The 26,160-nt window shown below is 33.8% G+C and overlaps 2 protein-coding genes and 2 pseudogenes across 2 annotated transcripts; all 4 read left to right on the top strand.

Annotated features, from left to right (window-relative positions):
• Window positions 1-2,980: 2,980 nt before the first annotated feature.
• Window positions 2,981-3,413, top strand: LOC146905903 (L10-interacting MYB domain-containing protein-like). The gene is made up of 2 exons (XM_085728675.1): window positions 2,981-3,274; window positions 3,360-3,413. The coding sequence occupies exons 1-2, from the start codon at window positions 2,981-2,983 to the stop codon at window positions 3,411-3,413; spliced, it is 348 nt and encodes a 115-aa protein (XP_085584801.1).
• Window positions 3,414-3,549: 136 nt separating this feature from the next.
• Window positions 3,550-5,153, top strand: LOC146905904 (uncharacterized; annotated as a pseudogene).
• Window positions 5,154-5,726: 573 nt separating this feature from the next.
• Window positions 5,727-14,089, top strand: LOC146905905 (phosphoglucan phosphatase LSF1, chloroplastic). Its single transcript, XM_085723067.1, has 10 exons — window positions 5,727-6,238; window positions 7,088-7,194; window positions 8,148-8,610; window positions 8,728-8,799; window positions 9,364-9,485; window positions 9,863-10,078; window positions 12,929-13,031; window positions 13,275-13,387; window positions 13,562-13,706; window positions 13,805-14,089. Exons 1-10 carry the CDS (start codon window positions 5,945-5,947, stop codon window positions 13,922-13,924), a joined length of 1,755 nt encoding a protein of 584 aa, XP_085579193.1. The 5' UTR covers window positions 5,727-5,944; the 3' UTR covers window positions 13,925-14,089.
• On the top strand, window positions 6,746-6,863 carry LOC146905906 (5S ribosomal RNA; annotated as a pseudogene).
• Window positions 14,090-26,160: the final 12,071 nt, after the last annotated feature.

Here is a 26,160-nt window from a genome sequence, read left to right on the forward strand (position 1 = left end):
AAAGATAGTAAGATTGAAGAGACCATATTCAATCATATGCAGAATAAGAAAGAGGATAAATTGCATGCTTTATTGAGAAAAGTATTCTTCAACCTTCCTAGAGTGGTTTTGATCAGATATTGTACAGCAGAAACCAAAGGAGACAGATTTTAGTTGCGATGATTGTAGATGATTTCTAAATTTCGAGGACGATTTTTTTTTTAAGGAGGGTAGAGTGTAATATCCCGCTTAACAGTAACGGAATATTACCCATTAGACGCGTCAGAGGACAAATGATCATGGAAATGTCTATTAATGGCATAAGTCAGGTATGAGCTAGATATCAGAGATTAAGTGTTATAGAACGTCAAGTACGACGGAAGATGTTTTTATGAAATATCAGTCAAGCATGGGCTTATGTGTCAGTGTCAGGTAAACACGACTAAGGCGAAGGGCAAAGTGGTAAAGTGTCGCAAGTGACTATATAAGGCCACAAGGGCCATTTTTCTTCATTTCCCACTTCACTTTCTCTCTCTAGGTTTTTGGGAAAATATTTCTCTCCTCCTTCTCTCTAGAATTTTGCCTCCCTCTCCTCTCTAAGACATCCAATCTTCTTCCAAATCATGATCAAGCAAGGATTAAGGCAGCTTATCAAGCAAGAAACAAGTGGAGGAAGAGATTAAAGCATGGTTTGGAGGAAAGGGCTAAAGATCAAGAATGAAGAGGAAGTTAGGGTTGATGCTTGAAGCTTGAAGATCAAGTGCTAATCATTAGGTGAGTTCTTAGATAGAACCCACCATTGGGATTATGTGTTTAATTGCAAGCAAATCATGATTTTAGTTAAGTTTAGAGAAAAATGATTCTTAGTACCCTAGCCTTGATCTAGTCTTGTACATGTTAATATTGCCATGAAAGATGTTTTATAAGGTATATATATGTTGCTGGATGTTTTGGTGCATTGCAGGAACCATTGGAATGAGTTTTGGGTCAAAAATTGGAAATTTGGTACCACAGACCCGAAGAGCTACGCTATTAGCGAAATCTAAGCTAATAGCGAAATTCACAGGATGAGCCACGCCCCAGCTGAGCTATTAGCGCAGCTCTCTGGACTTGGCCAACTTGCTTTGGCCTGTTGGCCCAGTTCAAGGTCTGTGGTGCATTCCGAAGCTTTTCTTTCGATGTTTTACAACTATTTAACCCCAAAACAACATCTAAGCAATGCACATAACATCAAATGATTCTTGAAATGAAAATCATGGCAATCTTAACATTAATGGCAAGAGTGATTCAAGAGAGATTAGCTGAATTACTCGGGTAGCATAGAACTAGGCATGGGATGAAAGTAGAGCCTTGACATAGCTTGTCAAGAACTAGAATAGATAGTAAAGAATAGAATGCTAGGCATGAGTAGTATGCTTGATTAGATACGAAGTGTTATAGAGTATTCTCTTCGTATAGAAACTAGAGTGCCATACGAGTGTGGCCAGACATGAATTGATTAGACATCTCTTCACATAGCAAGTTAAGCAAGCATATAGTTTACCTCTAGTCGGATCGTATAGGCATCCGAGGTAAAAGAGATAGCATTTATAGATTTAATACTCATGCATATATATAGACCAAGACTTTTAAGTTAAAGGTGCCATGTCTCTTGTGTCCACACTAGGTTGGCTCAAGAGGTTTCCATTAGGTGAAACGGGGTTAGCCGTAAGGAACCCGCATGTCACTTAGTAAGTAAGATGTAGTGGACGTGCCTCTTGTGTCCACACTAGGTTGGTTCAAGAGGTTTCCATTAGGTGAAATGGGGTTAGCCGTAAGGATCCCGCACGTCACTGCAGGAGTGCCGTTGGTTATACCTTAGATAGGTTTCCATCGGATAGATAGGGATTGCGCTCGGGGTTACTCCACTCGGGGCTTTCCGTAAAATGAACTCAGATAATAATTGTTTGTTAAACGCTAACTTTATGAATGAACTTGACTATGCATATTTATTAGATATATTTATGTTATGTCATAGAGCCTTGACGTAGATCGTCATGAATTAGTAGAGCCTTGACGTAGATCGTCAAGAATAGTAGAAAATAGACGTAGATCGTCAAAACTAGCATGATAGCAAGATAGAATATGTTGTTAGATACAACATAGTTATGCATAGAGCAAGAATAGAGAAAGATATACCGATGACGATCTTAGGTTCCCCCTAATTGTCCGGTTTAGAATTGTGTCATGATTATAGTATGCTTAGGCCTTGATGCGTAGAGCGTATTCTTGGCATTGCGGTTTTAGATTCCCCTTGACCGCCATGACACATATAGGAAGTGAAGCCTATAACAGTAAGATAAGACTATGACGGCCCTAGTATGCACGACCGTCTAAGTATGCAAGTCCCCACACACGTATAATCAACCGTCAGGTTGTATTTTAGACACGTGGTGACCGTAGGTTTCCCCTGAGGTTACCTATAGCCTAGGATTTAGGGGAACTCACTGAGACCTTATGTCTCATCCCAATCCTTATTTGTTTCAGATAAACAGGTTGGATTAGCAAGCTAGTTGCCGAATGGATGTTGCGACAAATGTTCGTTCGTACCGCTGCAGGATGATATGGATATTCAAGGATGCATCTACTATACTTTAGAAAAGTTGAGTTGTATTATTATGATCGAACGCATTTGGTTGTATATATATTCATTCATAGTTTTATTGTTGTATATTTTAATGTATCCAGTACTAAACTAACGCACATGCTAGACTTTCTAGATACGTCTAGTATGGGTGTTACAACACCCATGAAGGTGTCTTTTAGCAATCCACACCTCAAGGTGTGATTATCAACTTTTTAGTTATAACTTGCTAAAAGACACCTTCATAGATGGTGTCTTCTACCAAAACCCTATATATATAGTCAGAATTCGTTGACACCTGACACCAGGTGTCAACGAATTCGTTGACACCAAATCTTAACCGTCTATATTTTGATTAATCCGTTGACACCTTCATAGATGGTTTATCTTAAAGCCACTGAGTACTTTGTCAAGGCATGTTTGGATCAAGTTATCAAGGGTGAACGCATTGGTACATGTTTTACCAAGAAAGGATGGCAAGGTATTGTTTCTCAATTTAATGAACTAAGTGGAATGAATTATGACAAGGGAAAATTGAAGAATAGGTATGATAACTTGAGAAAGGAATGGAAAGCATGGTATAACTTGTTTGGAAAAGTTACCAAATTAGAATGGAATTTTGAGAAGAATACCGTTGATGCATCCGATGAGTGGTGGGAGAAGAAAGAATTGGTATGTGAATCACAAATATCTTGTTTAGTAATACTTTTAGGTTTATATTTACCGTAGTTTTATATGTTAAGTTATGAATATGCAGGAAAATCCTCAATATGCAAAGTTTAGAGACAAGAGACTTCCATCTGCTCACTAACTAACCACACTTTTGAAGGATGTAGTGGCTAATGCAAAGCATGCTTGAGCACCATCAAGTGTTATATTACCCAACGAGAACTTGGATAATGATGATAATGATGTTGACTTGGATGTTGAAGAAGGCTCGGGTGATAGTGAAGATGCAAGCATCAGAGCAACAACTTGATGGTGCTGTTAGTGCTAGTGAGCAACCAATGTTTATTGGAAGAAAAAAATATCCTACACAAAATATTATGGTTGTATGTGATTGGAATATGTGCTTCACTTTTGTATTAGTCGGTTGGGAATGTACTGCTCATGATCAGCGACGTTGCCAGGAACCTGATGCAGGGGGTTCAAACTTTTACACTTTAGTTAGTAATTATAATTATATTATATAATAATATATATTCAAAAAGTGAATATTGTACTACACACACACGTGGTTTCATGTTTATGAAATAATTGAATAATCAACTCATGATCAAAGTTATCGAAATAATTGACATAATTTTGCATAAATTAAGATATATAGTTTTTTTTGTTGACCAGATAGGTAAACTAAAATTGTTCTTTAACCAATATTTGTTTTAAGTTCTTTTTTATTCGTTAAGTAACCTAATGACTATTAATTCCTTGAAAAAACTTAATGGCTATAAATTTACCTATTAAAAATAAATAAATAGGATGTTTGTGGTTCGAACTGCGCGTAGATATTACAATACACTGTGTTTACCAATTGAGTTAAACTCACTGAAATTAATTATTTAACTAAGATATATAAGACAAAAGAGGAATGATTCACACCATGTAAACAAACTAACTCAAGCAAAACATTTTTTACTTTAATTTTATAAATTAGGCAACATATTTCGTGAGTCAAAATATTAGTAACTCCAGTTACTATATAAAGTAGTGTATTTTTGTAAAAAAGAAAAAGATAAAGCAGTGTATTTTTACTTTGTAGTTTGCACAACTAGCTGATATTGAACTATAGATTGCATTGTGTGCAACTTTTACTGCCAAAAAAGTCCAATATAGAGGTGCAATGCACAACTTTCTTTGCAAAGAGGTGAGATATTGGGTTTGAACAACAAATTTGAGGGGGTTCAAGTATTAAAATAACATAACAAATAGCTATAATTTGTAAAAGTGAGAGGGTTCATTTGAATCCCTTGAAGTTAACGTAGCTCTATCCCTGCCCATAATACTCGTGTTTTTGACAAAACTCTTACTACTAGCCTTAACTTTCCGCATCCTCCTCAAGGTATGTTATATTGTCTTACTAGATATGATTTGTTATATTAACAATTAAATGGTGTCATATTTTAATAATTACTATGTTTTTAGGTAAGTAATATTTGGTGAATTATGGTTATCCAACACCAATAGGGTACATTGGTCCCTATAAATGTAAACGTTATCATCTTCCTGATTTTAGGCGTTCAAGTCGGTTCGAAAATCATAATGAAGTATTTAATTACTACCACTCAAGTTTAAAATGCACAATTGAAAGAACATTTGGGGTATGGAAGAATAGATTTGCAATTATGCGTCGCATGCCGAAGTTCAAATATGAGACGCAAGTTTAAATAGTTGTCTCAACAATGGCAATACACAACTTTATTAGAAGATGAAATTACAAAGTTCAACTAACTTAGATCAATCACAAAGTTTCAATGTAGCTTCTTCTTCAGAAATGGATCATGCTCGAAACTCAATTCGTGATCAAATTATAAAGCATAGGCTAAATAATTAGTTTGTAATAATCTTTCGATATTATATTGCACTTGAGAATTTAGAAATTTATGATTATGTATTAAGAATATATATTTTCGTTTACAATTGTATAATTTATCATTTTTTTTACATCTTTTTATGCTTATATTATTATATTAAAAATCACCCAATTGATAAAAAAATATTATTAAAATAACTCTTATAAATTAATATTATTTTAAAATGAATTTTGGAACCAATAAAATCCATGTATGATAAGCTGAAATAATTATCTAATGAGAATGTGATATTTTCTTTTAAACGATAGTTTGATCATTACACATTCAAAATTGTTGATTCAAACTATTCAAACAACATTAACTTATAAGAATTACTTCTAATAAAAATGTATCCAAACATAAATCAATTCACAATCAATTCACTTTTAACCAAAATCAATTATCTCAAACTAAATTCTATCAAAATCAATTCTCGTCGCGGCCAAACTAAATAAAATGTCCACCTTAACAATTTGAGCAATTTACCGACATCTTACTCTAACATGCTTTGGTAGTTTTGGCTATTAGTAGTACAGTAGTACCGTTTAGAAACCACACGGAGACATTGGAATCTGTCCAAAAAGACACTCACCTCACATGCTGTGCTGCTGTTGACCCTAATCTCTTGTTACCAACCTCGTGCCGTGTCTTCTTCTGTTCTGTCTTCCTCAAAACTCACATGCTTCACTTCACTTCCATAATTAACGCTTAACAATAATCATAACCATAACCGTCAAAATCCATTTTCTCTTCTTCTCTTCCACAAACAACCATGCTTTCTCTCCAATTCAACATCCATCCTCTTCCTTCACCTCAACTCCTTCGCACCAGTAACATTTCTTCATTGTCTCCTACCTCTCGCTCACTCTTCTACAACAAGCACCACCTTTTTCGGTATAATGTTAGAACCCTAAAAAATCATAGGGTTTTTGCAATGTCTAGTAATAATGACTCTGCATTCAAGATGAACCTCAATGAGTATCTTGTTACTCTTGATAAGCCTCTTGGTATTCGATTTGCTCTTACATCTGATGGGAAAATCATTGTCCACTCTCTCGCCAAAGGGGTAAGTAAATGATTCACTCTCTCTCTCATTATAAGTATCTCTTCTGATGTAACCTTCTTAATGTGGGGTAATTTAGTGGACTGAGATTTAAAAAGGGTAAATTAGTGGAAAAATAACTTATGTTTTATTGATATAGAGGTACAAAATGACGGAGAAAAAAAATGATATATAACTCACTGAATTCAAGTTGGGTGGTTGAAATGGAGAGTGCTTTGAATGTTTTATGTGGTGCGAAAGTACCACTCAAGTTGAAGGACAAATTTATCGAACAGCTGTTGTATGGGACAAAGTGTTGGGCTGTCAAGTACCAACACGAAAATAAATTAATGTAATAGAGAGAAGAATGTTGCATTGAATATGTGGTAAGACTAGACAAAATAGAATTAAAAATGATAATAGTAGAGGGAGTAGAAAAGATGGTCGAAACTAGGCTTAGGTGGTTTAGGCATGTAGAGAGAAGACTTGTAGATTCTGTAGTAAAGAGAGTATATCAAGTGGAGAGTACTTAGGTCCGATCATACCAGCACTAATGCACCGATCCGATCAGAACTCCGCAGTTAAGCGTGCTTGGGCGAGAGTAGTACTAGAATGGGTGACCTCCTGGGAAGTCCTTGTGTTGCACCTCTTTTTAAGGGAAAAAAAGTGGAGAGTACTCAAATCACTAGAGGAAGAGAAAGACATAGAAAAACTATAAGAGAAACTATCAAGAAACATTTAGAGATTAATGATTTGGATAGATTTATGGTATATGATAAAACATTATGGCGTTGTTCAAACCATGTAGCCGACCCCACTTAGCGGGATAAGGCTTGGTTGTTGTTGTTGTTGTGATTTGTGTTGTTTTTGTAGGGTAATGCGGAGAAGTCCAGGATAATTATGGTGGGTGACACATTGAAGAAAGCTGGTGATTCCTCTCAGAATAGTCTCCTTGAGATTAAAGACGTTGGAGATACACAGTATGTGTTCTGATGTTTTTTCTTTTGATTGAGGTGTTTGGGTTGTGAATTTATGTTAATTTTGGGTTTAATGTGTTTTCAAATATTAGTGTCTATAAATTAGGGACTAAAAACATGCAACTTTGTATAGCTGAGACTGAAAAGTAAGTATACTAAAAACAAAATTCTGAGATGATTATGAGTTAAAAATATATTTATCTCATTAATTTTTTATTGCTGAGAAATATTTAGCCAATTACTGCAATGCTATCGAATAATCTTTTAAAAAAGTCTCATTTAAGAAATTTTTGCTACTTAAAATGAAAAGAGATAATTCCCTTACTATTTGATCCCAAGTCCCAACGTTACTTTGACTATATTGTAGCTGTCTATTGCGTTGCAGAGTTAGTCTAGAACACTGGATGAAATGTGGCCTAAACATTATAAGTGGGGGCAATCCTCACCTTACAAGCCGGATTTGCATGGATGAATGAAGCCAAACCAAAATTCTACTGCCAAAAGCTAATCTCCTTCAAATAACAAATGGTCTCTCTCTGCCCACAACTAGCTCGATGATTCTCCCCAATGATTCTCCCTTTCACCTGTTCACCTTCTATTATAACAACAATCCATAACACAAAATTATCACTTTCTCTTTGCCTCATCAGAATGATCTTGGGCAGCTAATGTGCTAATTGCCCATTTGGACCCACATTATCATTTGGGGTTGTAACAAGTCTTTATCTAAACTTAAAACATGTGCAAGAGTTGGTTTGTAGCACCTAGGATTGATTAATTATGATTTATAGCTGTAAGAAAAGATACAAGATTGGCCCTTAGTTGTAAGATATTATAGAAAGATGCAAAGTCTTTTCTTTTGGGTGAAATGACGCAAAGTTGCTTTCCCATCATCATAATCTATTCTGTTCATCAGTGTTTTGTTTTCATTTTTTTCAGTCTTTTGCTTTCCTCAGGAAGGTGCTAAAGGAGCAAACAAGTTCTTTTAGCTTGGTTCTTGAGAGGCCCGCATCTACATTTCCCATTCAACTGCTGCATAATAAGACGAATGATCTTGAAATAGTATATAATAGAGGTCGAGTTCCTGTTGTCACATGGAACAAGGCACTATTAGCATCAAATTTACAACCATCTAGTGATAGCGGTGGGAATTCTGGATTTTCGACGTTCAACTCTAAGTTTCTTAATTCAAATGGAAGCAAGTTATTGGGCAATCAAAATCAACATGCCATCACCCATGGTGAAAGAAATTCCTTAACTGAACAAACGATACAACTTGCTTGTGTTTTCACTGAAGAAGCGAGTGGAGATGGAGATTGGGCTCACGGAAGTTTTCCACTTGAGGAATATATTCAAGCTCTAGATCGTGCCAAGGATGAGATGTACTATAATCACTCTCTTGGTATGCGTTATAGTAAGGTATGCATTTTGCAATGTGATAAATTCAATTTGTTTGTTACTTTCTTTACCATTTGTTTTGTTTATTAAAATATTTTTACAGTTTTGATAAAATATTGCTATCTTGTAAATTCTTAGATTACCGAGCAAATATATGTGGGATCCTGCATCCAAACAGGAGATGATGTGGAAACCTTGGCAAAAGTTGAGGTAATGATGTTAACTTCATTCATTCCAACAAGCCAAATCCCAGTTTTATGCATCGACAGTGACTATTGCAAATGAATGGCTTAATACTCGCTTCAGTTTGCAAAACATGAATGTGTCAGAAGACGAACAAATTTTTGTTTCTTCTTTGTTGTTGAATCAATGACACTGCAGTCACTATCTGCTATTTAGTTTATTTCAGTAGTGCATCAGGGACATAATAACTTTAGTCAAATCTTGCACTTTTAAAATTCATTACATTAGTTGCAATACACAAAACATTTGACCAAGGTGTTTAGAGTCAAACGTATCGCGTTGTAACATGGAAATTTTGGATTCTGGAAGTGTGTCAATTCTCTGTGGTTAGTGAGCAGATATATTGTATGACTCCTAAGGGAACAGTGAAATGAGTGCTAGCATGTAACATATCTCTCTTTTGTCCCTAAATTCCTATAAAATTGATATTTTCTTTTTGGCTTCTGTATTTTTTATGATGTTTTTCTTTCAATATAAAGTCTTTTAAAGTTCACATCTTTCTGTCATTATAATTGGAAATTTATGGTACAGGGAGTTACCGCTGTTCTGAACTTCCAAAGTGGAACTGAAGCTGAAAATTGGGGAATCAATGTGAAATCAATCAATGACTATTGTCAAAGGAATAACATTCTCATCATCAACTATCCTATACGGTAATCTAGGGTCCAAAGCATGTCAGGCTTTCTGAATCTATTTTTTTCAAAGAATTCATCTAAGATATTTTGTCTACTTTTGCGATATGTCCAACTGCTATTTCTGTCTGATTTTTCAACCTTTTATATGTTAATGATAGTCTGATAAACAAGAAATTGCAAGTGTCAATATTCACTTTATAATATAAGTTTCCGAGTGTTGAATATGTTCAACTCTTTTTTGCTGTTGGTCATTTTGAATACTATTCTAAATTTAAGTGAATAACAATTATTGTCTTGTAGAAGTTGGCATCAGAACTTCTGACAATCCTGATTTTGCTCCCTCTTAAACTTTGATTTATTCTCTGATTTCAGTTTAACCTTACTTATATTTTCAGGGATGGAGATTCTTATGACATGAGGAAAAAACTCCCATTTTGTGTTGGGCTTTTATTACGGTTGCTAAGAAAGAATCTTCGCGTTTTTGTTACTTGCACTTCTGGATTTGATCGGTCTCCTGCTTGTGTGATTGCATACCTACATTGGATGACAGATGTTTCCCTACATGCAGCCCATACTTGGGTCACTGGGATGCACACATGCAGGCCTGACAGGTTAGTTATTCTTGCTAAACTTTAAACACTTTGTATCACATGTTGACTGAAAGTTAAATTTTCTGTTCAAAATGGCACGGGAGCATGCTATATATTCCTGTATAAAATTTACTTTGCCTCACAGTTTGGAAATATAGGATCTATAGAAGTTCTTTTTCTTTCGAGGTGAGTGGTGACAAAGTTACTACAAGTTCTGTCTCACCCGAAAAATTTCAATGGAGGATAATTACATGTGTTTTCTTCAATTCTTGTTTAGTGAAACTTGTAGATGGATTATGTTATTTATGGTAAAATAGTTGGTGAGTTATCATCTTGAATTTAACCGATCAACAATAAAAGCCTTGAAATGGAAATAGAAGGAAAAAAATAAGGTATTTTTGTCTTTCAAATAGGGACTTGGTATTATAAGGTGTCTAAGTCCCACACTGAGTAAGTATGGGATGCTCGGTAGAGTATTTAAGTGACCTGGTTCTTCTCCCTTGAAAGCTTGCGTCTAAGGAAGAGTTCTCCAAATGTTAGAATACATGTCAATTTGTACCAAAAGTAGTGTAGAAAAATATTTATGAACATTATCTTGTTTATGTTGAGAGTACAAGCACAAATGTCAATATATAGACAAACTCTAACTAATGGACCTAATACAAAAAATGCAATAATTAAACATTTACTACATAGTTACAACACTCCGCCTCATGCGAGTAAGTGGATATCAATAATTCCCGACTTGCAAGTAAGTTGGCTGAATTGTTATTTTAGCAAGCCTTTTTGTTAACACTTCTGCAATTGATGCTAACGAGGAATGCTAGCAATACACATTTTAACACACACTTTTCAACACACTCTCTTTGATAGGTTAAAATTCACATGGGTCCCACCAAATCATGTGGGTCCCATATAAATTTGGTGGGTCCCATGTGAATTTGAACCAATCAAAGAGAGTGTGTTGAAAAGTGTGTGTTAAAATGTGTGTTGCTAGCATTTCTCCAAGCACAATATTCATGCAGCTCAGATATTCTGCGCCATAACTCAAAATTCTGCCTCAGCACTTGATCGAGTTAGTACGCTTTGCTTCTTATTCCTCCATGAAACAAGGTTTCTACACAAGAACTTGCAATAGCGTGAGGTGGATCTTCTATCATTGATTGAGCTTGTATAATCTGCATCAATACAGGTCTCCATAATCTATCTTCCACCTCATTTGAACAAGCTCTTCCTAGAGTGGCTTTGAGATGCTGCAGAACACGACCATCTTCTGTAATAATATCATGATATACAAAATGTACAAACAGTTTTCCTCCTGTGAAAGTTTGAAGAAGTGTCTAATCTTTGTAGCCCAACACACCATTGCTTTTGTGAATCTTTCAAACCATGCCTGAGGTGCCTGTTTTAACCAATATAAAACCTCCCTTAATTTGCACACTTTATTGGTTAAGTGCATCCGTTTGTCATTACTCTTTCCTTGTATCGATCAAGAGTATCATCTAATTTGTGCTTAGCTATATAGATCCACATGCAATCGGCAGGTTTCTTTCCTCTTGACCTATCAACACTCTTGCAAGTTTCATCATTTTCAAGTGCTATTATCTCCTCATCCATAGCTTGGACCTAATTTTCATCCTCTAGTGCCTCTTGGATAAATGTTGGGATTCTCAAAAATTCAACAACTGTAATAAAACTCTGATGCTGCATGGAAAAATGTTTAGAAGTGACAAATTAAGAAACAGGGAACTTGGCACATGATTTTTTTACTTCTCAAAAGATATTGGTAAGGTTACAAGTGTTAAAAATTTGAGAATTAGATGTAGATGGATGGATTATTTTCAGTACTTCGGCTCATGCGATTGAAGTTGTTACTGAACCAAGTCTGATTTCTCTCTCCTATGTATGGTACATCAATGTTGGTTCACTTACCTTGATGTTCACTTCATATGTTACCAGTGCTGAAGGTAATGATTCCTGAAAAACAGTGGGCAAAGGAGGAACAGGAACAAAAAACAGGTGACTCGGTTTCCTTCATGTAAAGTTGCTCAAACTCCTTCCAAAGGTTTTGCAGCTTTATATAAATGACTTTCTCACTACCTCTATATTCATTTCGCTGAATATCCCGTGCTTCATTTACCTTATTAACACCTAGAATTCTTGAATAACACCTTTGCTCAATTTTTGTTGAAACTTGCGAAGGCAGTTTCATTTTTCTTCACAATTTCTTTATATTGCTTCAAACAATTCCCTTGCATAGCCACTGGTAGTGGTTGTTCTTTATATCCTTCTTCTACGACATCCCAAAGATCATGGGAAATGAAGAAAGTCTTTATTTGATCACTCCAATATTCACGATAAAAATTGGGAACTTGGCTCAGGGAATATTGAAAGAGAGTATTGACATTTGAAGGAAAGACCATAAGGTTCTAAACAAAAATGGATCTATAAACTGGTTCTGGATACCACTGATAAAAAGGGTAAGGAGAGGAAGATATCAGGAATTCTTCTTATTTCTTGTTATGTTTTTCATTTCACACATCATCTATTTATAGGACTCTTAAGAAACTTCAAGAGATGTAACATACTGAAACAATAAGTGTCTAAAGAAGCACTTCTAATTAGTGTAGTGTCTTTTTTCTTGTATCTAGTGTAGTGTTCTAAATACTTATGTCACCCTCAAAGAACTTTTGTTTCAACTAGCACAAGAAACATAATAGAATATAACCCACAATTCAAACAGAAATTATTATGACATCTGAAATATTGCTCCTGTTTTTACTTTGTTTTCTCTCATATCTATTTTGCTCTCATCTTTCCGTTCCTAATTTTTTTCCATCACTTAAAAAAGCATTTTATACGTAACTGCAGGCCGGCAATTGCATGGGCAACATGGGATCTTATAGCTATGGTTGAAGGTGGCCAACATGATGCTCCCACACATGCTGTCACATTTGTGTGGAATGGTCACGAGGTAACAAACCAGTCTATTATAGTTCCGTTGCAGTTTCTGGCTTTTATTTTAAAAAAAAAAAATTCTTAAAGAGGATTAGGAGCACTTGTATTGTAGCCATATCAGAGAAATGTAGTTCTATTTTAATATGTTTTGTCGTGTTATGTTGTATTGGTGAACAATGCTAATGTTTGATTTGCTCGTCTATTTTTGATCTTTCATATGTGTATGATACTATAATATAAATTTCTTGTATTGTTTCAGGGGGAGGACGTAAATTTGGTTGGAGACTTTACTGGAAATTGGAAAGAACCACTTAAGGCAAAGCATCGGGGTGGATCAAGACATGAAGTAGAAGTTAAACTTCCACAAGGAAAGTATGTGTGCTACATAATTCTTTATATATGGATTCGAAGTCTATTATTTCGAAGCATACAATTGACTCTTCTGAGAAAAACCCAATTCAATACCCGACAAAGTAACTTAATTTCTTCGTCGTGCAACATTTTTGTATGACATGAATGTGACATCACATCACCCTTTGCTTTTAGGTATTACTACAAGTTCATAGTTAATGGACAATGGAAGCATTCAACATCTTCACCAGCTGAAAGGGATGACAGCGGAAATGTTAACAATATAATAATGATTGGCGAAACTGCCAGTGTCCGTCCTTCTGTTCAGCACCAGCAAAAAGTATGTTCACTATCAACATTTGCATTCGCAAGTTTCGTTGTTTTTCTTACAGCAAGTTTAATGCAAATTCACTTAATTGTTTGATTTTGTTGATCTAGGACGCCAACGTTGTAAAGGTGATTGAAAGGCCTTTGAATGAAAAAGAGAGGTTCATGTTGGCAAAAGCTGCTCGCTGCATCGCTTTCTCTATCTGCCCTGTCAGATTAGCTCCCAAATAGTTGTACATAATATAATGTACAGTATTGTTGTCATACATAAATAAGGTTAAGGCTACACAATTTGTTCAGTTATGAAGAGGAACGTACCAAAGAGTAATTATGGTATTGTATGTATTCACATCCAGCCCTTGAAATAAATGGTATTATTTAATGTTGTGCCCTCAATCTTTCAAAAAAAATGTTGTGCCCTCAATATTTATTTATTTATTTATTTTGTAGTCCCCAATAATTTTTTATTATGTCACCCCAATACAAATCATGAAAAATACACAAAACAGCACATTAGAGAGTGCTTTGAGTCTTGACTTAGATCAATGTGGCTATTAGATATTACAAATATTAGCAGTATCTTGTAGAGGATTACCAAGGGGCAGGCATTACATAATCCAATCTTCCATATCTATAGAAATGTTATATGCTTGGAGTTCTAGAGAGCTTTCCATATCTATAGTCAAAGATGCTGAGCAATAACTATGCTATAACAAATCCAAAAGATTAAGAACTAAAGATTACAAAAATGAAACTTAAAAGTCAAGCACCAAATCAAAATTCAAAACCGTCACCGCAAGTTAAACCTCTGTGAGTGGATGCAGGAAATAATGACGGCATAAATTGTCGCCGCAGACCTTCTGGCAGCAACCAACACCACATAAATATCCTTTCTAAAAATAAGGAATAAATATGAAGAAGATTGATGGGAGAGTTAAGAAAATGAGAAGGGTGGAGATTAAAGATCTACTTCCTCGTTCCTTTTTAATTGTCATTTTAAAGAAAAATTTTATTTCTATTTAACTGTCACTTTCAAAGTTCAATGCAACATTAAATGTTGTTTTACCAATATTACTCTTAAATATTTATTATGGAGAGAGAAACACATGAAATAAAATATTAAATTAATAAGGTCATTATAGTAAAAGTAAAAACAATTGTATCAAAAGTAGTAACTTTTATTCATTGTCTTGCTTTGTGTAAAATGTTAAAAAGTGACAATTAAAAAGGAACGGAGATAGTAACAATTAGAGGGAAGGTAAAGTTTGGAGATTAAAACTCATAAAATGGGACGTACTCCTCTGAAATAAAATATAAACAAAAATTAGAGCTACGAATTAAAGTGAAAAATCAATGTATGTAGTTACGAATTTAGTCCACATACATCAAGTACATTTTTACTTACTATTATATTTTATTCCGAAGAAATAGGCGTTATGTACAATGGGGTAGCACTTGGGTGACATTGTGATGGTGACATTGGTGACATTGTCCAACCACAATGTCACAAGTGACTTTTCTTCTTTGAAAATTGCTGTTGACACATTAGAGAAGGCTGGGACACACATGTAAAATACGCTTTTGCCCCCTCGGCAGTTAACTGCCGAGGAATTTTAAATCCGGCTGCAGTTAACTGCCGAGGATTTCCTCGGTAGTTAACTGCCGAGGATCTTCTGCTACAAGTCTGGCAGAAGCTCTCTCATCTCCATTATTCATCACATCTTCAAAAAAAAATTTCTCAAATCTCTCTCACAAATCTCTCTAAAAAACCCAACCAAATCCAACCAAATTTATTCAACAAAATCACAAGTAAGTAATTATAATGCTATTAACTTAAATTTTAGTTGTTATAAATGTTTTTATTTTTTAGTTTTTGAGTAGATTTATTTTATTTTAGTTTTTGAGTAGATTTACATAGTATAATTCATTTTTAGAGTAAAATGTTTGTATGATGTTTATGTTATAGTTTAAAGTTTATTGGTTATATTTTAATTTGGTGTTTTAAATTAATTTTTTATTTTAGTTTTTAATTAGATTTACATGTTATAAATCATTTTTAGATTAGATGTTAGTTGATTAATTTTGTTAAAATGTTTGCATGATGATTATGTTATAATTTAAAAATTTTAGGGTTATTTTTTAATTTGGTGTTTTATATTTTTTATTTTATTTTAGTAAGACTATATGATTTATTTTAAGAGTAAATATAATTTGAATAATTTTGCTATATTTTACGTTAATTTTTTTTTTTAGACAATTACATTTTAGGGTTATTTTTATGATTTTTAGAGTCTATGTATAATTTGCACATTAAGTGTTTGATGAAATGTTTGAATGAGTTTTTCATTGATTATTTTAAATTTCTATGTGCGTAGATTTGAAACAATGGCCGGATGGATCGACGTTCATGCAACATTCAATGGAGGAGAACCTCAAAGGTTGAAGGTTCGGTGCCTTGATGTAACGTTAAGAGATCTCAAGGATCAACTGAATGAATTCAACCAAGGAGTCAACCCAAGAGACACAAGAAGAGTGCAAAATGTCCGGTATAAACGTCCAAAGCTCGACGAGGGGAGCGTATCATTCACTTGGGTGGAGTTAAAGAACGACAAAAACGTGACGAGTATGTTTTGGGAGCACACCAAGTTCCAGTGGATCGATATGCGGGTGACGTTGCTGAGATCAACTGAAGATATCATCAACAACTTGATTCCGCTAGAAGATCGTCATTAGTTAGGGTAAGGTGCATTCAAACTACAACAATTGTCTTACCTCTGAAATGGGGTGATTCAAACTTGCCAAACGGCTAAGACTCAAGCATTTCGCCTCGCGTTCATGTTTTTCCTTTGAAAAGGTTAAATTCTTGTTAGACTGAATTAGATGATGGTATTAAGTGTCAAGGAATGGACCTCATTTCGTTTGCACTTGAATACCATCATCTAAATCAAATCTGACAAAAATTTATTCTTTTCAAAGGAAAGCATGAACGCGAGGCGAAATGCTTGAGTCCTGTTGTTTGGCAAGTTTGAATTTACCCCATTTCAGAGGTAAGACAGTTGTTGTAGTTGGAATGCACATTCCAACTGCAACAATTGTCTTACACTGGATGGGGCAATTCAAACTTGTTAATCGGCAGGTCTCCAACATTCGATGGGCATCTCGAACGATGGTATTCAAGTGTCAAGGAATGGACCTCATTTCGTTGGCACTTGAATACCATCGTTCGAGATGACCATCGAATGTTGGAGTTCTGCTGCTTAGCAAGTTTGAATTTGCCCCATTCAGTGGTAAGATAATTGTTGCAGTTGGAAGGTACATTCAGGAATGTAATGTAATTGTTTTTTTTTAAATACGTCGTTTATGTAATGTAACGAAACCTGTATCGCAATATTTATTCGAACGAATTCATGCTATTGTAATATTTATTCGAATTCACGCTATCGCAATATTTATTGGAATTCACTCTATCGCAATATTTTAAATAACATAAAATAATTTTTTTTTAAATTTCTAATAATTTTCTACCACAATTCTATTCTAAACAAAATAAAACAAAAAAAAAATTAAAAAAAAACGGCAGTTAAGTGCCGAGGAAAACCTCGGCAGTTTAGTACCGAGGAAAACCTCGGCAGTTTACTACCGCCGGTTTCATCATTTCCTCGGCAGTTAACTGCCGAGTCGTCCTGAACCCAGAATTTGCAGAACCTGTTGTAGGCAGAACCTGTTACATGTGTTTTTACACATTGTAAACACATTGTTTCGATGCCAAACCATAAAGCTAGTCAAATAAAATTACAAACATAATTGAAATTGAAAATATAATACGGAAACGAGCAATTGTCATAAAAAAATGTCATCCAAACAAAGTAACAACAAATGTACTAGAAGTACTAACAAAACGGCCAAATGTCATGAAAATACACCAAGTCCTAAAAATAAATCCTAAAAATACTAGCAGTCCTAATCCTACTGCTGGTCCTGGTCATGCTGGTGCTGCTGGTGCCTCCTCCTCGGTCTCTGGGCTCTCCTCCTGGTAATGATTGGCGCGATCTGCTACCTAACATCCTGCAAGGCCGCATACAACTGCTGAGGGGTCATGCTCATCACCTCCCGACCCAAAAACTCATCAGCATGGGTAACAACGCCACTAACCATGTCATAGGTGTCAGGGGAGCTTCTCGCCTCGTACCGCTCCCACTGCTCTGCAACGATCTGCTCCTCATTTGGAGGCCTCGGAACATCTCCCGGAAGAAGTGGCAAAATCTGAGGGTGAGACACAACCGTGTACCATCGTACATAGCCCTCTACCATACGCCATGGTTGCTCTCCTGCCTGCTCACCCCAATCAGCCTCCTTAAGCGTGCGAGGGCGGAAGTCCACGAAGGCCTGCACAATCTCAGCCGGTGTCAGCTCTGGAACATCCGTCGGAGGTCTAGGTACGGACTGGACGTATCCGTACTGCCTCAATACCCTCTCCGGCAGGTGACGGTACACCCTACGATCGCCGCACATGATCCAGCCAGAATTCCAGAATACCTCCTCGAAAGGCTGGAACTCCCTGTGCCCTTCGTATGGCCTCCAGCATACGTCATCAAACGTAATCCGATCAAGTGCCATCCGATACGTGGCCCCCTCTCCATGACCCTTCTGAAGAGTCCACCTCGCCGCAACCGGTAAATTTTCAATGTAGTCCGGGTTTGGACAAACCATACAAATGCGACAAAAACCATGCCTGCACAAACCATACAAATCACATTTATAAATAAATTAAAGTTAACTAAAAAAATAAAATTTCAATTTAACAAAATAATAATAGTTAAGAAACAAAATAAATATAACAAAATATAACAAAATAATAATAGTTAACAAACAAAATAAAATTTAAATTTAATTTTTCTTACAGTGAGCAGTGTCACGCTTCCCCCAAGCTGTCTGTCTCCGGCCAAGCAGGCATGAGCTAACTCATCATAAAGGTATGCAAGTGCCATCCCTCCCCACGAATAAGTACGCATCCTCGCGTAGTCGTCCTCCATAGTCGTCAATTAGATCAACTGGATGCGTTTGTTGCTTCTATCCCCAAACAACAAGCATCCAACCAAGTAGAGAAGGTAGCACTTCACACAATAAGTCCTAACCCTCCCCAGCTCCTCCAGCTCCTCTGGATCCTCTGTATCCGCCAACAAGTTAGCTCTACCAAGGTGCGTCGTATAGAAATCCCTCAGCTTTGGATAACTAATGTACCCACCATACTCTGTATTGCAGATTTTCTCTGCCTCCTTCTTCGACGCACCCAAATGCCTCATCAGCAGTGACTCTCCCTCTTCTCTCAACATCTTCTTTCGGTGGCTCAACATCCGCCCTTCAATCGGGACATGCATAAGACATGCGACATCATCCAAAGTCACAGTCATCTCCCCCATGGGCATGTGAAAACTGCTGGTCTCGGGATGCCACCTCTCGCATAGAGTCATCAGCAAAGCGTGAGGTACAGTGGCGTAGCCCAAGTAGACCAAGTCATGTAAGCCATTCGCCCTAAGCGGATCCCAAAACCATCTTTGATTGGGGTTTGGACGTCCGAGACTCAAAATCTTGGGGCCATGATTAATTGGCTTTACAACACGCTTCTTGCGGCACTGAAAAAATAGAAAAATAAACATAGTTTAAACAATGTAAACATTTAAAACTTAATAAATGCTAAAATAAAAATAAAGAAAACATATAAAGAAAATCACATATTAATAAAAGTTGATATAATAATTAAAAAAAACATAGTAAGAAAACATATAAAAAAACATATTAATAAAACATATAAATAAAACATATTAGTAATAATTAAACAAACACACACATAATTAAACATATTAAACATATAAAATGGAGAAAACATATTAAGAAAACATATTAAATCAAGAAAGAAAAAATAAAGAAAATAATTAAACAAACACACACATAATTAAACATATTAAACATATAAAATGGAGAAAACATATTAAGAAAACATATAAAAAAAACATTTTAAGAAAACATATTAAATCAAGAAAGAAAAAATAAATAAAATAATTAAACAAACACACACATAATTAAACATAAAGAAAGAACGTTTAAAAAAACAATACTTACGTCATCCTTATTATACCAAAGCGGCAATGCCACATGATTGGCATAAGAGTGAAGCAAAGATATGTCCTGCGGTCCTCCAGGAAAGGGAGCGTCCGTAGGCAACACCTCCGGGGCAGCCGCCATAGCAATGTCATCCTCGTCTGGCTCCCCTGGCATATGCGGCTGCTCTGGCATATACTGCTCATCGTACCCACCATCAGTCACATCATGGTGATCCTGATAGTTCAGGTACTCCACCTCCTGGGTCGGATCAACCACCTGCGACTGTTCAGGATGCGCCTGAGAAGCCTCAGATGCTTGAGAAGTCCCTGAACCATCCGCCCTCCGACCTCTTCCCCTCTTTGGGATGTGCCCCCTTTGCCTCTCCCTCCGGTGGCTTTGAGTCATCGCACGCCTACCACCAATCATCTTAGATGGATCAATGGGCTCCTGATCGGCCATATCTACACAAACAATTAAAAAATTTACATCATTTCCATAACCTAATCAAACACATTAAACCTAGACTAAACATAAACATTTACATTAAACCTAAACTAAACATAAACATAATCAAACACATTATTCATTTCCATAACCTAATATCATTCATATAAACCTAACTAAACCTAAAACCATTCAATATAACCATCATTTCAATATAATCATTATTATCATCATTTCAACATAAACATTCACATTTCCATAAACATAAACATAACTAAACCTAAATCCATTCAATATAATCATCATTTCAATATAATTTGTGTGCAACATTTCCATCATAACCTAAACATCATTCAATATAATTCTCATAACATAAACTAACTAAATAATCAATAAAATTGTCATTGAGGAATTTTATCAAACACTATATGTGCAAAGTATAAAACATATTCAAATTGTGTTCATTTGCCACCATTCAAAGCCACATTATCATTTAAACAGCATAGGCAACAACTAAATTCGTTTATCAATTCAAAAACTACACATGCAATCATTAAATTGTCAATTTTAAAATCAACCCTAACCACATGCAAACTACTCTAATTTTTTTAAAAAATAAACCTAAACAACCTAACATTAACATTGCAATGATTAAGGGTACTTACTTGTGATAATGTGGTGATGATTGACTTGCAATTCGTGAAAATGTGCTTTTGGAGAGAATTTGGATGTGTTTGAAGTGAAAACAATGAAACTGGAACTGCTTCTGTTCGTGTTGTTTATGTTCAGAAAACCTCGGCAGTTAACTCCCGAGGAAATCCTCGGCAGTTAACTGCAGCCGGATTTAAAATTCCTCGGCAGTTAACTGTCGAGGGGGCAAAAGCGTATTTTACATGTGTGTCCCAGCCTTCTCTAATGTGTCAACAACAATTGTCTTCTTCTTTCTCTTTCATAAGGTATTTTTGTTTTATGTACACTTGTGACATTGTGGTTGGCCAATGTCACCAATGTCACCAACCACAATGTCACCGAAGTATTTTCCCAATGGATGATTGCAACAATTAGAGCATTTTTCAATGGTAATTTACTGGTATTTAATGTTGGTGGAAGAGTTTCTATTTTCTAGGCATGAGATTAAGCGTTTCTAGACCAGCCCCAGATCGGTACTCCATTCTATGGTAAACCATGGGCATCATTGGAAGAAAAAAAAGGTGTGTTTTTAATGCAGGGATAATGCGTGTCTATGATGAAGATTCACATTAGTGGATTAGGTTTAATGTGAGGATTTGGACGGGAATAACACTTAAAAACATTTATAATAACTAGACCTACACATGTGCGACACACGGGTTGGGTTTGATCTATTGTAATTTCTGATACTATGTCGTGATTCACTATTCATGAAAATATTAATGTTGTTGTTCATATTGAACTTATGGCCGGTGAGAAACAAAAACATCAAAAACATTTAAAATCTAAAAGTTGAGACAAATTATTACACATTTTTAAAAATTTCTCTATAGAACACATTTGATGTGATGTAACAGTATCATCTTCACCATCTTCATTGATTATCAATATCTTCAAACCTTTTCTTGAGGTCACTCTTGAAATTGCAATATATAATTGACATATGAGAATATTGGTCTTGGTAACATGTTTAAGTGATTGATAGAAAAAAAAAATAATATCTACTAAAATTCTTATGCATTAAAATTAGAAGACTAAATGAATTGAATGTTAAATTGATTGGAAGTGGAATAAATATTGAAAAGAAATTAACCTCTGTCTGCACGAGTTTTGTAAAGCTTCATATACAACTACGAAATTGACAATATTATTACTTTTATAGTTATATTCAGTATTATGTTATCAAAATACTTCAAAAAACAACAACAAAAACAAAAGATGAATTGCAATAAAAAAGACAAATCAAAAGAAAAAAATATATACAAAAGTCTGCACTAAAAAATTAGTCATAATTGCAAAGGTTGTTAAATTTATCCACCAACAATATATGAAAGTTGAAGTACAACAAAATTTCATAATCGTCCTCTTTAAAACTCATAATCTTCTTAATTTTATGTGCATAATGGTCATTTTGAAAAATTTAATTTCATTGTTTTTTATTTTTTTAAAACTAAATATGGATAATGGTTATCACAGTTGTAACAAATTTTCACAGATAACTATGAAATTAATTAATTTTGTTATATTATTATTATTATTATTATTATTATTATTATTATTATTATTATTATTATATTTATTTATTATTATTATTATATTATTATTATATATTATATAAGAAAGTTGAAGTACAACAAAATTTCATAATCGTCTTCTTTAAAACTCATGATCTTCTTAATTTTATGTGCATAATGGTCATTTTGCAAAATTTAATTTCATTGTTTTTTATTTTTTTAAAAATTAAATATGGATAATGGTTATCACAGTTGTAACAAATTTTCACAGATAACTATAAAATTAATTAATTTATTAAAAAAATTACTGATAATGGTCATCCCTAATCTAAAAAATTTCACGGATAAATATAGAATCTATTTATTTGTTTTTTAAAAAAGATTTAAAAACAAGTAATATGGAATTATCCACGGATAGAACAAATTTTTACGCATATTTGTTTTTTGCATACAAAATTAATAAGTCTTTGGAATACTTTTGAAACATTATTTGTTTTCTAATTAAGAACAAAAAGGTGTAGCCAATTTTTTCTCTACAAAAAAGATTTTAACTAATCTGCACTTCCATGGATAGATGGATATACTAGATAGATGGATATAACAAATTTATTTGTTTTTTGGATGCAAAATTAATAAGTATTTGGAATACTTTTAATTTTTGGATAGATGGATATACTAGATAGATGGATATAACAAATTTATTTGTGTTTTTGGATGCAAAATTAATAAGTATTTGGATTACTTTTAATTTTAAAACATTATTTGTTTTTTTTCAAACCCGGCCACCACAAAAAAAAATCTGCTAACAATATATAAAAAACTAGACTTTTTACCCGTACGACGGGTCCTATCTACTTTAAAAGACATTAATAAGTGATATATATTAGCCAAACAGTCTAGTGGCTAGAAAGTCATGAGACTATTTGACCAAAGTAAAAAGAAAAATGTATTATTAGTTATATTGGTGTCAATTACAAACGATCAGACCCATGAGCTAAAAGTCTAGAAATAGAGTCTTCAATTCAAAGTGATGGCACACTTTTTTTGTGTAGAGGTAGTTTATGAAAAAATGCAACTTATGAAGATTCAATTTTTGTTAATGAGTACTTATGAATTAACAAAAAAGCTTTTTACCTGCATTACCTATTTTCATAAGTTCGAAAATAAGACAATCCAAAAATGCCTAAAATAACTTGTTTTTCTATGCTGCTAACTCAGAGGCTTTGATCTCATGCATATATGATTTTGTCCTAACTTTATAGGCTTTAATCTCATGCAACAACCATAAGCTCGGGGTTTTAATCCATGTATATCTTTTCACATACACCAAAAGCAAATACAATCATAAAATCAATAATATTTCACACAATAAATCTAAAGAGGCAATTTCAAATATTATAAATAGGCAACAACAATCACACTTATAAAAAACTGCATAATTTCAAATTGAGAGAAATATAAACTACGCAATCACAAATTGATTAATAGTTTAAAACAAATATGGTTCATAAGCTTTTCTTTACGCAATATGGTTCATTAGCTTAATTCATGAGTTTTGAGAATATTTTTGACAAAATATGTTTTGGGAAATTATTAGGTTAAGTTGCTGCAGACCTAATAAAATTAATAAATAAAGACTAATGATGCAAATTTAGAGCCAAAATTTTAGGGTTGAGGATTAACATTTAATGATGCAAATTTAGAGGCAAAATTTTAGGATTGAGTTGTTGCAAATTAGTGGAGGGAAAAAATTAGGTTAAGTTGCTGCAGACGTAACAAAATTAATAAATAAGGATGATTATTTAAAAAAACAATATATAAAAATCAAAACTCAATAAAATTTTATAATTGTGCTTTTTTAAAAGTCAATATATTATCATGATAACTATGGACGACTATCTTTTTTATTTGATTTTGAAGATATAAGCACATAAATTCTACAATGAGTGCGGTGTAAATATATAACGGTGTTTTGGAGAAACAATACAGTGATGTTGATTTGATAAAAAAAATATACAGTGATGTTGATATTTTGAAAATAGTCACGAGTTTTCCAAATTTTATCATATCTTTACAAATATTTAACGGTGTTTTAAATATAAAATAAAAAGTTATTTAATAGAAACATTACATGGAAGTTGATATTATGAAAATAGTCGAGTTTCCAAAATTTTATCATATCTATTTTCTTATATATGTACATAAAAATTTATTTAGGCATATATAAGAACATATAATCTGCAACGAATGCGGTGTAAACATTGAACGATGTTTTGCATATATAAAATAAAAAGTAATTCAGTAGAAACACTGTATTAATGTTTATATTTTGACAATATTAACGAGTTTCCACAATTTTATCGTATTAACTTTCTCATATATTTAGATAAAAAGCATAAAATCTGCAATGGGTGCGGTGCAAACATTGAACGGTGTTTTGCTTATAAAATAAAAAGTTATTTAATAGAAACACTACATTGATGTTGATATTTTGAAAATATATAGTCATGAGTTTTTAAAATTTTATCATATCGATTTACTCATATATGTACATAAAAATTTATTTATGCATATATAAGCATATAAAATCTGCAATGGGTGCGGTGAAGACATTAAACGGTGTTTTGCATATAAATAAAAAGTTATTCAATAGAAACACTATAATAATGAACCAAGTTGATTGGGCTCCAGTGGCAAGGAGCTCCTTCCAAGGACGTACCCGGGGAATACCGGGTTCGATTCTCAGGGGGAACAACGCTTGGCCAATGTGCATGCCTCCACGCACGAGCCGGATTAGTTGTCCACCTTTGGTGGGTCGGCAACCGGTGCGAAAGCAAAAAAAAAACACTGTATTAATGTTTATATTTTGACAATATTAATAAGTTTCCACAATTTTATCATATCAACTTTCTCATATGTTTACATAAAATGTGTTTCTGCACATAAAACGCATAAAATCTGCAATGGGTGCGATGCAAACATTGAAATGTGTTTTGCATATAAAATAAAAAGTTTTTAATAGAAACATTGCATCATGTTGATATTTTGAAAATAGTCTGGAGTTTTTAAAATTTTATCATATCGATTTTCTCATATATGTACATAAAAATTTATTTATGCATATATAAGCACATAAAATTTGCAACGGGTGCGGTGCAAACATCGAACAGTGTTTTGCATATAAAATAAAAAGTTATTCAATATAATCACTATATTAATTTTTACATTTTGACAATATTAATGATTTTCCACCATTTTATCATATCAAACTTCTCATATATTTACATAAAATTTGTTTATGCAGATAATTCGTATAAAATCTGCAACGGGTGCGATGTAAATATTCAACGGTGTTTTGCATATAAAATAAAAATTTATTTAATAGAAACATTATATTAATTTTTATATTTTGAAAATAATCATGAGTTTTAAAAAAATTATTTTATTACCTTTCTTATATATGTATATAAAAATTTGTTTTCGCGTACATACGAAAATAAAATTCACAACATATGCGATTCAAATATTTAACATATTTTTCTATATATAAGAAAAAAATATTCAATAGAAACATTATATTAATGTTGATAATTTTCATTTATTATTCTTAAACATTTGACAATATTCATTTATTATTCTTAAACATTTGACAATATTAACAATATAATTAATTTTTATATGATTACCGCAATGTTATGCGACCTGTGCAGAAGCACG

This window comes from Medicago sativa, chromosome 7, assembly GCF_051527215.1.
Source record: "Medicago sativa cultivar Bolivia chromosome 7, Bolivia_mono, whole genome shotgun sequence".
Taxonomy (NCBI): Eukaryota; Viridiplantae; Streptophyta; class Magnoliopsida; order Fabales; family Fabaceae; genus Medicago; species Medicago sativa.